Consider the following 13,676-nt stretch of genomic DNA (forward strand, 5'->3'; position numbering starts at 1 on the left):
GTCAGGTTAGCACAATGAGGTTTTCGTATTGATAATCAATTGAGATATTGATATTCATATTGATAATCAAGTGCAAAAAAGGAAAGCAATGTTCCCTTGGTCCTGTTGTTTGCAGAACCAGACAGCACCTCCCTGGTGACAGACGGGGTCTGCGTCTGTTGGACGCAGATGCGGCATTCCCCGAGTGTCTGCTATTTAATGACAGATCTACTACTTAGGTTTGCGGTCGTAACACATGAGTGAGCTTTAGCGGTGAATGGGCTCTTATTCACAGTAAGTGCCAAGCCGAGTGCATCAGAAAGAATTCTAATGTGAGGAGGGCCCATGGCTGATTTGCTCCAAAAGTCCATTATGTCTCTTGAAGGGTGTTTCAAAAGATAAAATAGCCACCATTAACCACGAGCTAACCACAGCAGAATTCCTACCCGACGTTCAGAAAAATTTCCCTTTGTCACTTACCCAGGATTTACCAAAACTCAGACGAAAGAAAGAGCCAGGGGAAATTGGACATCCCGCTTTGCCTTGGATCTGTAAGAACCAGGGGGCCCGGGGCAAGTCTGCGTGATGCGAGGACACTTTCTCTGTCCAGGCTTCTCATGCGTGTGGCATAAACCGGAAAGGGTCCGGTGACCAGGTCTCTGGAACGCCGAGGTGAAAGGCGGTAGAAGGGATCGCTGAGAGAGCCATGACCTTGGGCGAGGCTCCTGAGGGTTCACCGTGACGGTTGTCCTTCTAGAGACACTTTGTGCCAAGTGCGTAGCACGATTATCTGCCTAATAGTCACGTAAATCCTTCCAGCTGATGGTTATTACCCCCTATACTGGTGAGAGAACTATGTTCAAATCATACGTTCATGGTCACACAGCTAGAAAGAGCTGGCATCTGACTTCAAAGCTCACTATCTTTCCAGCAGACTCGCACGCCCTCAACAATCGTAATTTTTAAATTTATATTATAAATGTGTAAAACACTAAAACTTTATCGTATTACTATATGATCACATATTAGAGTTACCATAAAATCCTAACCTCTAGAATTTATTGAACACTCATTACGTAGCGGGCAGAGTTGTAAGGGGTCCTCTAGGCGTCTGCTCTTTCTCCGATCACGACAACCCCGCCAGGGGAGTGCTGTTCTTAGGACGGTTTCCGGAGGCGGCACGTGGGAGGTTAAGCCCCTTGTGCATAGCTACACGCCCATGAACGGCAGGGCCTGAGCTCAGACCGGACAGCCTGCCTCCCAGCCTCCAGGCCGTATGGAGGACATGCCGACAGTGTGGGACCTTAACCTTGGAGCTGCTCGTTTTCGAGGACCCCTCAGAACCCCATATCCCATGTCACTCTGGAGCCAAGAACGACGGTGTCTTAGGACGGGTTTTTAAACCCGCTCCTCCATCTGAAATCCATTCCCAGATCCGCTGCCTTGCGAGAGGGGGCCGCTGCTGCACACGCTGTTCAGTCCCCGTTTCCAGCCCAGCCCTGAAATATGCTCGTCTCCGTCCTCCCAGCCTGGCCGGCTCCCCCCACAGCCTGCTAATTGGCGTGAGGGACCTCGCTCCCAGAGGCTGCCTGGCCCGGAGCAGCGCCTCTCGCCTCTCTGGGGAGGGATCCTACCCGGGCTGCAGACTCCCCTCCAGGCTGCGTGCCCTGCTGACAGCTGCGCCTGCCAGGAGCTTGGGGACTTACCCTCCTCCTCCTCCATCCCCTAAGCACTTCCTTAGTGAGCACATCTCATTACCCGGCTCCATTTTCTGGTCTCACACTTAGCTTCCTTGTGCCACCACTTGTCACCTTTCCCAGCCTGGCTTTTAATAACGTAAATCCGCCCCAGCCCCGCCCCCCCCCACCCCCGCCCGTGGCATCCCTGCTGTCTAGCACCACATGGGTTCACCCACTGGGCCCTCTGAGAAGCCAGCTGCCCAGTGCAGGCATCTTTCCTCCACACTGGTTCAGCCCCAGCCCAGCCCCGCTGGCTGATCGGGTTAGAGCCCGGCTGGGTCTGGTGGGAGGACCAGCTCCTTCTCTGGCTCCACCCCACCCAGGACGCTCAGCGGGCCACTGGCTTTGGGGGAGTCACGGCAGTCCCCAGCACGCGGTTACCTAACCCACCTCGGTCATAAAGGAGGGATGATGCTCGGGACAATCATATTAACCTTTCTGCAGCAAAGCTGCTGCAGGGAATCCGGTGGAAACTAGAAGGGAGAAAATCCTCTATAAATACAAAACTTGCAGCATTTGTGAAGAAGTTGCAGCCGCGGTGCCGATAGCAGGTGCCAAGTGCATGATGGCGTGATTGATTTTGTTGACACAGAGTGGACCCGCCCCTGGAATAGGTCCGCCGGTGGCACAGGAGGGCAGCACTCAGCCTCCTGGCGTCTGCCCTCCTTCCCCCCAGACTTGGAGCTAGACCCTATTGCTCTGGACCTCCTGCAGGGGAATAGCCCCCTGAACCTTGACCAGAGCATGGAGGCTGACTCTTGTGTTTTGATCAAAGAAATTCCATCCTATTTGGCTTTGTCCTATAAGTGACGACTGAGCTGGGGTTAGATGAGATAGAGTTCTGTGAGCTAACTGTGCCCCGATGGACCCCAGCTCTGCCAGCTCTGTGTAAAGGGTTCCTCTGTAAACTCAGGGAGCACAGCCCCCAGGATGAGGGTCATTTGAGACTTCCAACACCACTGCTATTTGACACACGACCCCCGCGGCCTCCCAGGAAACTCCTGGAACCTTTCAGTCACGTGAAATCAAGATCTGCTTTCAGAAAGAGCGATTTCGGATTCTTTCTAAACATTTTACCGGAGATGTATTTAAACTGTCTCTGTTTGTAAAGCCCAGCTGTAGGTTGCCCCTTTATGGAAACTCTTTGCCTCGCTCTCGTCCGTCAGGTCACACGGGCACGCGGAGGGAATCAAAAGAGGGAAGGAAAGTCAGATGAATGGAGGTCAGTGCGTGAGCGGTGGGTTAGTGAGAGAATCAGCTTATAGAGAGGAAGGTGCTCCTTAAGTAAAAGCTGGCAGAGGGGCACCTGGGTGGCTCAGGGGGTTGGGCGACTGCCTTCGGCTCGGGTCATAGTCCCGGGATCGAGTCCCGCATCAGGCTCCCAGCAACATGGGGAGTCTGCGTCTCCCTCTGACCTTCTCCCCTCTCATGCTGTCACTCTCTCTCTTTCAAATAAATAAAATCTAATAAATGAATGAATGAATGAATAAAAGCTAGAAGATTGCACCCTAAATCCTTTGTGGTGTGTTTTAGAAATCAGCCCTTCATCGGAATCTTTTACCCCAGTTTTGTTAGAATGTCCTAAGTACGGAAGGACGCAGAATGCAGAGTGAGGACACATCGTTTCTGGCTCCCGTCCCTCCAGTCATCTCCCTCAGAATGCCTAGAGAAACTTCCGGAAGGGATTAATGTACTGTAAGAGACAACGTGAGCATATCCAGGCTCGTTTATTGAGACAGAAAAGAAAGGAATAATATAAGGGAAACACCACATCTAGATTTTAGGTGTTCAGATTAAAAATTGAACAGGGATTTCTTATCTTTGCAAAAGTTGTAAGCAGACCACATAGTCTTTAATTTGTTGGGCGGGGGAGGGGAGGAACATAATTTATTTCATCTCTCATGTCACCATATACATGCGTGGTCACGAAAGACTTTTTTGCTTTAATTTTTAAAATTAAGCTTAGGATGTCTGCATGGCACAGTCGGTTGGTTAAGTGTACTACTCTTAGTTTTGGCTCAGGTTATGATCTCAGGGTGGCGAGATGGAGCCCCACATCGGGCTCTGTGCTCAGCGCAGAGTCTGCTTAAGACTTTCTCTCTCCCTCTGCCCCTCCCCTCTGCTCTTTCTGTCTCTCTCTCTCAAATAAAACAAAACAAATCTTTAAAAATTAAGCTTAGGAGAAAGTCTTCTGATGTGATTAATCTGACATAGAAAAGTCTATTTTCTACTAGTTGATGTGAGGAATATGCATCCTTTCTTTCTTTTGAGAATAATAGTTTGCATTTGTAGGCTTCCCAACTGTCCTTCAAGGGGCAGGGGGTAGCACAATAGGCCCATTTTAGGGATAAGGATACCAAGGCCCACACCTGAGGTCACACAGCCACTCTGTGGTGGGGACTTCTGGACTAGAGCCCAGTCTCCTGGGGCGCCTGGGTTGCTCAGCCATTAAGCCTCTGCCCTCAGCTCAGGTCGTGATCCCAGGGTCCTGGGATGGAGCCCTGCATCCCACTCCCTGCTCAGCAGGAAGCCTGCTTCTCCCTCTCCCACTCCCCCTGCTTGTGTTCCCTCTCTCACTGTGTCTCTCTGTCAAATAAATAAATAAAATCATTAAAAAAAAAAAAAACAGTCTCCTGATTCCTAGTTCACTGTGTGCTTGTCATATCTGGAACTTGTAAGAAAGGAGATAGGCTCATGATAGGCACTGGACCCTTCTGTTGTCCTTCCTTTGTCCCTCAAGAGCTGAACCCCATCTGAAAATATGCAGAAACCAGGGAAGGCGTCCTGGTGCGCTCTGAGACCAGCCCAGCGCTGCCCCCACATACTCCCACCTTCCACTCCCACCAGGCCGGGCCCGGACACCAACTCTGTCTTTCTCCCGAACTCTGGCTTTCCTCTTGTCAGAGGCAGAGAAGATCTTATTTCCGTGGCTTACATTCATCCCGAGGAACCCCAGCCTCCCCGCCACTGGCTCCAGCCCCACACAGCAGGAGGGATGCGGGATCCTGGCAGACTCATGGGATGCTAACGGGCTCTACGGTGTGGCTGTTCCGTCTCAGCAGTTGAGTCCTTTGTTCTAGACTCCCCCTGACGATCTCACCGGTTCATTTTTCTTGCTCTTCTTCCTGTTGGTGGACTTTGGTGAACCAATGACTTTGGCCTCTGATTGGCCTTGAATCCTTCCCAGGCACATGTTAGGAACTTAAAACTGGATATGGAAGGCTTAAAGATAACTCTGATCCTCTGGGATGAAGACAAAAATGGTGCCAAATGGTGCTTCTTATTAGGTTGCTCAGACTTGACCTTGACTCATTTCTACTGACCTGATTCTTGAAAGTTTGTGACAGTGGACATCAGCATAAACCGATTCAAAATATAAAAATGTAAATGAAGTAAAAGCTGTTAGTGCTTAATGTATTCTGCAGCCTCTAACCCGTTGATGAGGGAAAACAACATATTCTCGCTGACACACATGCCTTGAGCGTTTGCCGTAGTCAGGACGTGGCTCAGGACAACTCACAGTTTCCTTATGTGTCTCTTGAAGGTCTTCATCGTCGGGATCCACAAAGGAGTTTAAGCCAATCCCTCACCACCTTCTGTGGTCTTCTCTGAGTGGTGAGAGATCTCTCCCAAGGGTCACATTTGCCCAAAACCTTCCTTTGCCCTTGTGTCTGAAGAAAGCCTCTCACTGGACAGCTTGTGGGTCAAGGGGTGGGCAATGAGGAGACCCCCAGGTGTGTGCCATGTCCTTGAACCTGGTGACCAGCAGCACAGCCATGTCTTCTGCTCCGATGGAGTGTCGGCCCAGCTCAGGCGCCAGGCTCCGCCTCTCTGGACCAGTCTCTCCAAGAGCCACCCTCAGTCCCTCATTGCCCTCCAGGGGGAGGGGCTGCCATGATTCATGAGCAAGACATAGAGGCCACAGCCACCCTGAGCGCCAGCTGACTTCACCGTCCACTGAGCAATCACATAAATGAGGCCAAGTGGGGTCTTGACCCCTAAGAGCTTGGGCAAGGAAGTGCCAGTCTCCTGTCATTCGAATGGGGGTGTCGAGCCCTCCCTCCCCCCCACTCAGGCTGCGCCCTGGCTTTCTGGATATCATCCTGCCGGTTCGCCCTTTGGTACTGGAATCAGAGACCATCCCCTGTGCCCTGAGAGCCGGGAGAAGGGCAGGCACGTTCCCAAGTGCAGGGACCCCCTCCACTCCCCAGAGCTGCCAGGCGAGGAGGGCTGAAGCCGGCGCTGCAGGGAGCCTGTCGGCGTCGGCCCTGGAGGGAGAACTCCTGGCAAGAAGTCTGGGGGATAGACTTGCTCCCAAGTGGTATCTGCGAAGCACTTTACTTACAGAGGATTAAGCAGGAAGCGGAGTGCTGGACGGAAGGGATAATGACACCAAGGAAGTCAAGCAGAAAAACCCCATTTCCTTCCTTTCAGGGGAAAATAAATATCCATTTATTGAAATGAATTGTGAAGGAAAGAATGAGGGTAGCATTTCCCTGCCCCCCACCGCCCCGAGTTCAGGCGTGTGCGAATGGCCAGCAACCGTGATCTTCAGCCCATCCCCAGAAATTCAAGTGCAGGCTTGGAACCTCTTTAGGGTGCAGGAACATTCCCTCGGGCAAAAGACTCCCTAATTCAGCCCCTTCTCTCCTGCTTCTCCTCGAGGACCCTGGCCTGGCTTAGCTCGTATCTTACATTCGATGTAAGATATAAGATGTAAGATGTAAGAAATCACATGTGAAATTGTGACACAGAAAAGCAGTGGGTCATGTGACTTCCATCAGTTCTGCCTGGCGTGGCCTCATCCTTGACTCGTACCGCTCAGAGGCCGGGCGAGGGGACTTGCTTACAGAACGCCCGAGGCTCCCAGACACCCCCCAAAAGTCGCCATCCGAGCATGTGCCCTCAGCACACGGGCGTCACTGGGGCAGGGCGGTAGGAATGAATGGAGCTTAAGTAAGATCGGGGACATTCACGGTGAATAAGAAAATTGCCCAAATGGGAAGGTAGACGGGGAGCTTTCTGGTCGTATATGCAGTGACTGTTTCACGATCAGAGCCTGGGAGGTTTCATTCTCCCCACAGTCCCACGAGAGAAGCCTCATTGTCCCTATTATGCAGGTGGGAACACTGAGGCTCTGAGAGGCTGGACCACGTAGGGGAGGCAGCGGTGGCCGTGATGGAAAAAGTTATGGGCTTTGGCATCAGACAGAGATGGGATCAGAGTGCAGCGTGACCACCGACATTTTCAGGGATGGGCGGCAAGTGCAAAACACTGTTCCCTCATCTGTAAGATCTGGACAGTGTGCCGAGGTGCTGGATTCTTAGGAGGACGACATAACGCTCTGTAGCTGAGAGCACAGCCCAGCACACGGAAGACCCCCCAGAAATGCAGGAGTCATCACAGACCTCCCAGTGGGAGAACCGGCATTTGAATCCCGAGAGGGCGACCTCATCCCAGCCATGGGCTCCTTCCACCACGACACGGGGTCCCTAGATCCAAGAGAAAAAGACAGGAAAAAAGACAAGCAGAAAGACGCCTTCATCCATGTTGCACAGTGCAGATTATCCCGACATTTCTACACATCCGAAATATTTCATTAAAAAAAAATCACAGCCCTTCTCCCCAAAACCGTACAACTGACATGCATCAGACCTGACAGGTGATCCGATGAGGAAGGCAAGACGGAGAGAGAGGAGCTTAGAAAAAACCCTATACATTGCTACAGGGTTCACCACGTGGTATTACGAAAACCACCTGTCTTGTCTGTCTGTCTGTCTGTCTGTGTGCTGCTCTATGTATCACCAGGCTTCGAGTCCCTAGTGCCTACCTAGCCCAAGGCCTGGCACACAGCAGGTGCTCGACCCCTTTGGACTGAGCTAGCGACACAGTGACAAAGGCTGGGAAGGGAGCACACGCTGTCCAGTTCCCCCAGGCCTTGCGCCGGCAGAGCCGTGTGTGTGTGTGTGTGTGTGTGTGTGTGTGTGTGTGTGTGTGTGTGTGTTCAGCCTGACTTCCGCACACCGTGGGGCTCGCGGGCAGGCCGTGTAGGTCTGTGCATCCTCCACGTAGCTGCAGGGGTGCAGCGGGTGGTGGTGGTCATGTCTGGTCTGTCTTGATGACTCGGGAGGTGGCTTAAGGGCTCTGCCCTTGTTTCCTGCCGACACGCGCTTTCGTTCCCTGAGATGACAACTTCTGTGCACTCACTTAATGGGGTCCCAAATAACACGCTTCAAACAAATCTTTTATCACCATTGCTCCTTGGACACATTTCAAATGCTGGCTGTTAGCAACAGGCCATTTCTCCGGCCTTTAATGGTGATGCTAATCGCTGTGGGTTTTTGTCTCGGAGAGTCCGGACGGCCCAGGAGTAAATTAGGGGTCTAACTTTTATGTCCGTGGGTTATTGATCTGCGAGTTCTCTTCAAGGGGAACTCCACCAGCCCCGAGACCTCAGCTGTCCGGAACCCTTTGCATCTCTGTATGTGGGTCACCAGCGTTTGGTTTTCACTTTATATTAATAACGAGACAACCTGATGTGCCGTTTCTGTAATAAAGCAATGGACGTATCAAAATGCTCCACCTGGGAGCTAAAAATAATTTCTTTTTCCCTTGACCCTCATCATCATTTACCAGAAGGTTCCCTGCTGTCGCGCACACTGACCCTTCCAGAAGCGTCCAGTCATCTCATTCCAGGTCCTTTCCCGCCCTTGTTTCTCGGCAGGTGAAAGTCATGCTCCGCATCGGCCCCACCCTGGCTCGCGATTCCTCGGAATCCAGCTCCTTCTTAAAGGTGGACCCACGGAAGAAGCAGATCACCCTGTACGACCCCCTGACGTGTGGAGGTCAGAACGTCTTCCAAAAGAGAAGCAACCAGGTTCCTCCTAAGATGTTCGCCTTTGATGCTGTTTTTCCACAAGATGCTTCTCAGGTGGGTGTCCCCCTTCCTGTCCCCTCGGGCTCAGGCCACACTGATGGGTTTCGAGAAGCTTTGACTGTCGTGAGAGCCTGTAAGCCGGGAGGGTGTCTCCCAGGGCGCTCTGTGCGTCCTTCTATCCCGACAACTTCTGGAAACCATGCAGGGCTCCCCGAGTAGCTCAGTCCTTTTGAATTACTGGTGTCCGACGTTGGGCAGGATCACTGGGCTGGGATCTTAACAAAACATATCCTAGGACAGAAGGAAGAGGGAGCCACTCAGCCGATGGCTTACAGGAGCAGGAGATAGAAGGCGGAAGTGGGGGTTTTAGGAATGCCTGCATTGAGGCTGTGGCATATGTGGTCCATGAGGACACCGGTCCTACCTGGGCTTCTAGGGACGGGTGGTGGGGGGGGGTGGGGCGGTTGTCCAGGAGCTGGGCTGGAGTTAGGCAGGGTTCTAGGGCAAGTGAGAGGCCGAGAAGCTAAGGCTGACATGTCTATGGCTCAGATCAGTGGAGTGTAGTGGAAGGGAAGGAGAAGAGGCTAGGGAGAGCTCCTGGGTTAGCCAGTGCTGCATTACAAACCCTGCTAAAATTCTAAAATTCAGTGGCTTAGAACAGTAAGCACTTATTACTCCCCATGAATCTGCGGGCCGGCAGAGCATTCTTCTGTTTCTAGCTCAGTTCACGTATGTATTGTAGTCTTGGCTGGACGCCCTTACCTGTTTGGGGACTGTCTGGGGCTTGCTGTCACGCCGATGGCACGATCCAAGTATACAAGCCTCTTGAGACGTAGGCTCCATCTTGCGAGCCCGTCGTTTCTGCTGCATTCTGTTGGCTCAGGGCTGAGGGGTGGGAGGAGACCCCACCTCTGAATCGAAGGGGCTGCACGTTGACATTGCAAGGGGCAGACACACACACACACACAGGTGGAGAATGACGGCCACACCGCGGTGATGATAACTTGGAGGCTTCTCGGGGGCCAGGGTGCCAAGATTCCTGGACCAGAGCTCCTGGAGCCCATCCCAGGAAGAACAGATGTCTACTGGAAGATTCAGTTGCACCATCTGGTGCGATTCATCTGCAAGGAGCCGGCACAACGGAAGCTTCTAGTAGACCCATAACCCAAGTTAGAGGTATACGGTGACCTACTTTGCCTGCACGTTGGGCTCCAACAGCTGCATCTTCTGGACAAATTTCCAGCACTTTCCAAGATTTATATAAAGCGGGGTACATTGGGATCACTGATGCCTATAGCAGAACCGGAAGACGGGGCTGGTAGCTCCTGTGAATTTCCTCCATGCTGTGTCTGAGCGTGGGCCTCGGGGATGCTCGCTCAGGCCCCGATGTTATCCCGCAGACACGCAGCACACGGCATCGGCTCTGTTCATTCACGAGCTGAACTGGTGGCTTCTCCAAAGAGTTTCTCCATGAGAAGACAAAACACTTTACAAGCCAGTCCGAGGGTCCCTCGCTTTATTACGTTTCATAAAATGTGTTCTACCACCCCACGGGCTCGCTCCTCTGACCCTGACATTGTGTCCAATACGTGGTCCACAAATCATTTCATGATCACGGTTTAAAAACTTCTTTAAAGCAATTCTCCCTAAGCTGGAGGCGTCCCAAGGCAAACCCTAAATTCAGTGTGGACTATTAATTTACGTTTATTCCAGAAAAAAGGAGCCATTTTTATTACTCGTGTTTGCTGACATTTCACATGGGGTTGGCAGAGCTCAGAGGCTCGACGCTTACAGTCACACTGGCTTTGGAATGCTTTAGTTTTGCTAAAATGGCCACTATTAGAATACATTGCATTTCTCTACAAACGGTGCATTTTCCGGAAAGTTTCATACACATTCATCCACTTGACTCTTCTCGAAGTCTGTGGCATAAAAGAGGGAAGCGTTGCTATATCCCCTTCTATTCTCGGTCGTGCTTGACGTGCCCGCCGTCCTACCCAACGGGTTTTAGGCGGTGTGGCCTAGGGAGGCTCACTCGACCTCTCTGGGCCTCCGTGTCCTCACCTGGGCTGTTGGGATTCACGAGTTGAGACGCGAGAGACGCCTGGTGGAAGAGAGCCAGAGCACAGTGAGGGCTCCAAGCTCGTGAGCTCGTGCTGTCGGGTCGTCACTGACGCAGGGAGGGTCATGCTGCTGGTCACAGTCAGACTCCGGGCCCCAGCAGTGAGCTCCGTTTGAGCCCCCAACGAGGGACAGGAAGGAGCTGGACAGAGCAGTAGGCTTCTGCTCTCAGGTCCTCCCTGTGGCTTATGGGGTAGCAGCCGCCAGGGAGGCCCAGGCCGCTATGAGGTTGGCTTTCTTCAGTCTGTCAGGACATCAGCTCTCAGCAATGACCAGAACGGCCCTTGCTCCTCGTTGCCCCTGTGAGCCCCCTTAGGTCACCTGCTGCTCACTCCGGGGCAGACCGCTGAGGCTCTGGCTTTGGGAAGGTGTCATAGTCCGTTTGGACGGTCATAACACACAGCACAGATTTGGGGCCTTATCAACTAGGCAAATTTATTTCTCACAGTTCTGGAGGCCAGGAAGTCCCAGGTCAAAGTATTGGCAGATCCGGGCTCCAGCAAGAGCCCCTTTCTCATTCACAGCTGTCCTCCCGCTGTGTCCTCACATGGCCTCAAGGAGCCCTCTGGGGCCCCGCTCTCCTCAGGGCACTAATCCTGTTCAGGAGGGTGAGCCCTGTGACCCAGTCACCTCCCCAAAGGCTTCACCTCCAAATGCCACCACGTTGGATGTGGGGTTTCATTGTAGGAATTGGGAAAGGGGCGGGGCACAAACATTCGGAAGCAGGAAGCGGGGTGGGGGGACTTACCCCTGTGGGTGCGCAGAGGCTTCCTGTGGACCCGGCCCTGCCCGGGCGTCTGTGCTGGGGGAAGGCCACCTGCTTCTCAAGGCCCGAGAAGGCGGAGTTCATCCAGCCATCGCTGCTGAGTCACCCGTGACAAATTCCATCAAGATTCTCCAGCATCCATCTTGGGGCTTCCAGCTGGCCTCTTGCTGCAGGGGTCCCCGGGGTGTGACAGATCCCGTGGTCCCCACAGCAGCCTCGTCCTTCCACCCCCTCGGCCCCAGAGGAGCCCCCAGGGGAGCTGCGGAGGAGACCACCAGAATGCTCGAGAATGGGTGGGAGTGTGGGTTTTCTCTTTGGGTTTGGGAGAGAGAATCGATTTCCAAATACTCGGGCCTGTCGCACCCCTGCAGCCCCGTTCCTGGCAAGACCGTGGCTCTTGGATTCCAACCCCCCGGGGTATGAGGGTGCAGCACGTAGCTCTGACACCTCCAAGGGATTCCTGGAGCTCGGATTGTGGTGGGGACAGCACACCGTCCGTGATTTTGTCCTCCTGCCGCCCAGAGAAAGTTTTCGGATCTCCAGGTGCAGCCACGGAATTCACAGAATTCCCCTGGTTTGCAGAGCTCTGTATTACTGGGTTTTAGTGGGGAAATACAAAAAGTCATCAGGAGTCCCGCCACCCTCTCAGGATTTAGATAGTCATGCGGGGGCCGAGCCACACGGCTGGCCGAAGAACCCCCACCATGACAGCCTGACAAGTGGCCTTTGATAACGTACGTGGAATCCGCACAGAGAGAAAGAAAAGGCTGGTTTTAAAAAGAAGGGGACGTGGATCAAGAAAGAGGAAGGAGGTTGGAGAGAAAGTAGACGTAGATCACAGGCCTCTAGCTTCTATTAGAAACACCATGTTTCAAGGTCATGTTCCTGAAATGGTCCATCATCTTTTCCCCACTAATAAGCTTGGTCCAATTTCATATGGTCCATTTCATATGCTGTGTGTGTGCGTGTGTGTCTGTGTGCACACACATGTGTGAGTGAAGGATCCAGGTAAAAGAGGGCCAGTGGGAAGTTTAAAGGCCTTGTCCAGGAGGCCCGGAGGGCAGATCAGACAAGGGCCTGAGGTCCACGAAAGCACTCTGTATCCCGGGGCAGCCTGTTCCTGCCTGCCCTGCAGAGACAGCAGCTGAAATGCCCCATGAATTAGCAGAAGAATGGTTCATAGGTCACGTGTGTAAGGCTCAGGTTTATAAGAGGCTGAGGTCCCAGAGGGTTTTGAGCACTCCCAAACGGCATTACGGCCTGACCCACCTATAAGGCCGTGACCCCGAGACCTGAGTCCCAGGGAAGGGGGCTCCGGTTCCCATCGCTAATGGTCCACTTACCACACGTGTCTCTTCTCGTTTCTGCCAGGCTGAAGTATGTGCTGGAACCGTGGCAGAGGTGATCCAGTCTGTGGTCAACGGGGCGGACGGCTGCGTGTTCTGTTTCGGCCACGCCAAGCTGGGTCAGTGAGCGATGTCCTTGTTCTTGCCGTGTGTATCCCCGGGCACGCGGTCTGGTCTTCTGTCCCCGCCCCAGAGCCTGCGGATGAACGGGGAGATTGTCTCCTTTAGGTGCCCAACTATAGAATCCCCACTCACCGTTTCTACTTTTGAAATGTAGTGTTCATCCTAAGTGGAGACCCAAGCTTCTAGAAGGGGGTGGCGGTGTCCCTCCCACTTGGTCCAGGTCAGGGACATGCCCAGAAAGCCACCAGGAGAGGGGATACACACCGAACCGTGGCTCTGGGGTTCACAGTGGTGGACGGAGCCCAGGACAAGGCACAGGAGCAGCCCCCAGGCCAAGCCCAGAACCGTGTCAGGACCCATCTGGGGACGGCATCGGACAGCCAGCCTCAGTCCCCAGCCTCCAGGCTGAGCCAAGTGAGAAAGGACAGGATCTGGATGCTTGGACCCCCTTTAGGTGCCTTCTTAATCCTGGCCTGGGGCTGTCTGCTCAGCAGGCCTTACCTTAAGAGCTGGGGAAGTTAGGAATTTGGGGAACTCCGGAAGTGCCCCTCGGCAGAAGTTCCCACAAAGGCCTTGCAGTCAAGGGGGGCCCGTTTGAGGCCGAGACCGAAAGCTCATTTCAGCTGTCTTCGGTCTTCTCGATAACGGATCAAAGCAGCAATCCAGATTTTAATAGAATTTGCTCCTGCAATAAAAATATACACCGCATTTAACTTGAGGGAGGA

The 13,676-nt window shown here is 53.1% G+C and overlaps 1 protein-coding gene across 1 annotated transcript in view; it reads left to right on the plus strand.

The window, feature by feature from the left end:
* The window catches only part of KIF26B (kinesin family member 26B), a 417,933-nt gene that overhangs the window by 333,130 nt on the left and 71,127 nt on the right, over nucleotides 1-13,676 (plus strand). Inside the window, exons 6-7 of the mRNA XM_047703850.1 lie at nucleotides 8,443-8,649; nucleotides 12,854-12,947. Of these exons, the coding sequence (XP_047559806.1) occupies nucleotides 8,443-8,649; nucleotides 12,854-12,947 (301 nt within the window). The remainder of the gene's footprint in view (nucleotides 1-8,442; nucleotides 8,650-12,853; nucleotides 12,948-13,676) is intronic.

This window comes from Lutra lutra, chromosome 15 (genome assembly GCF_902655055.1).
Source record: "Lutra lutra chromosome 15, mLutLut1.2, whole genome shotgun sequence".
Lineage (NCBI taxonomy): Eukaryota > Metazoa > Chordata > Mammalia > Carnivora > Mustelidae > Lutra > Lutra lutra.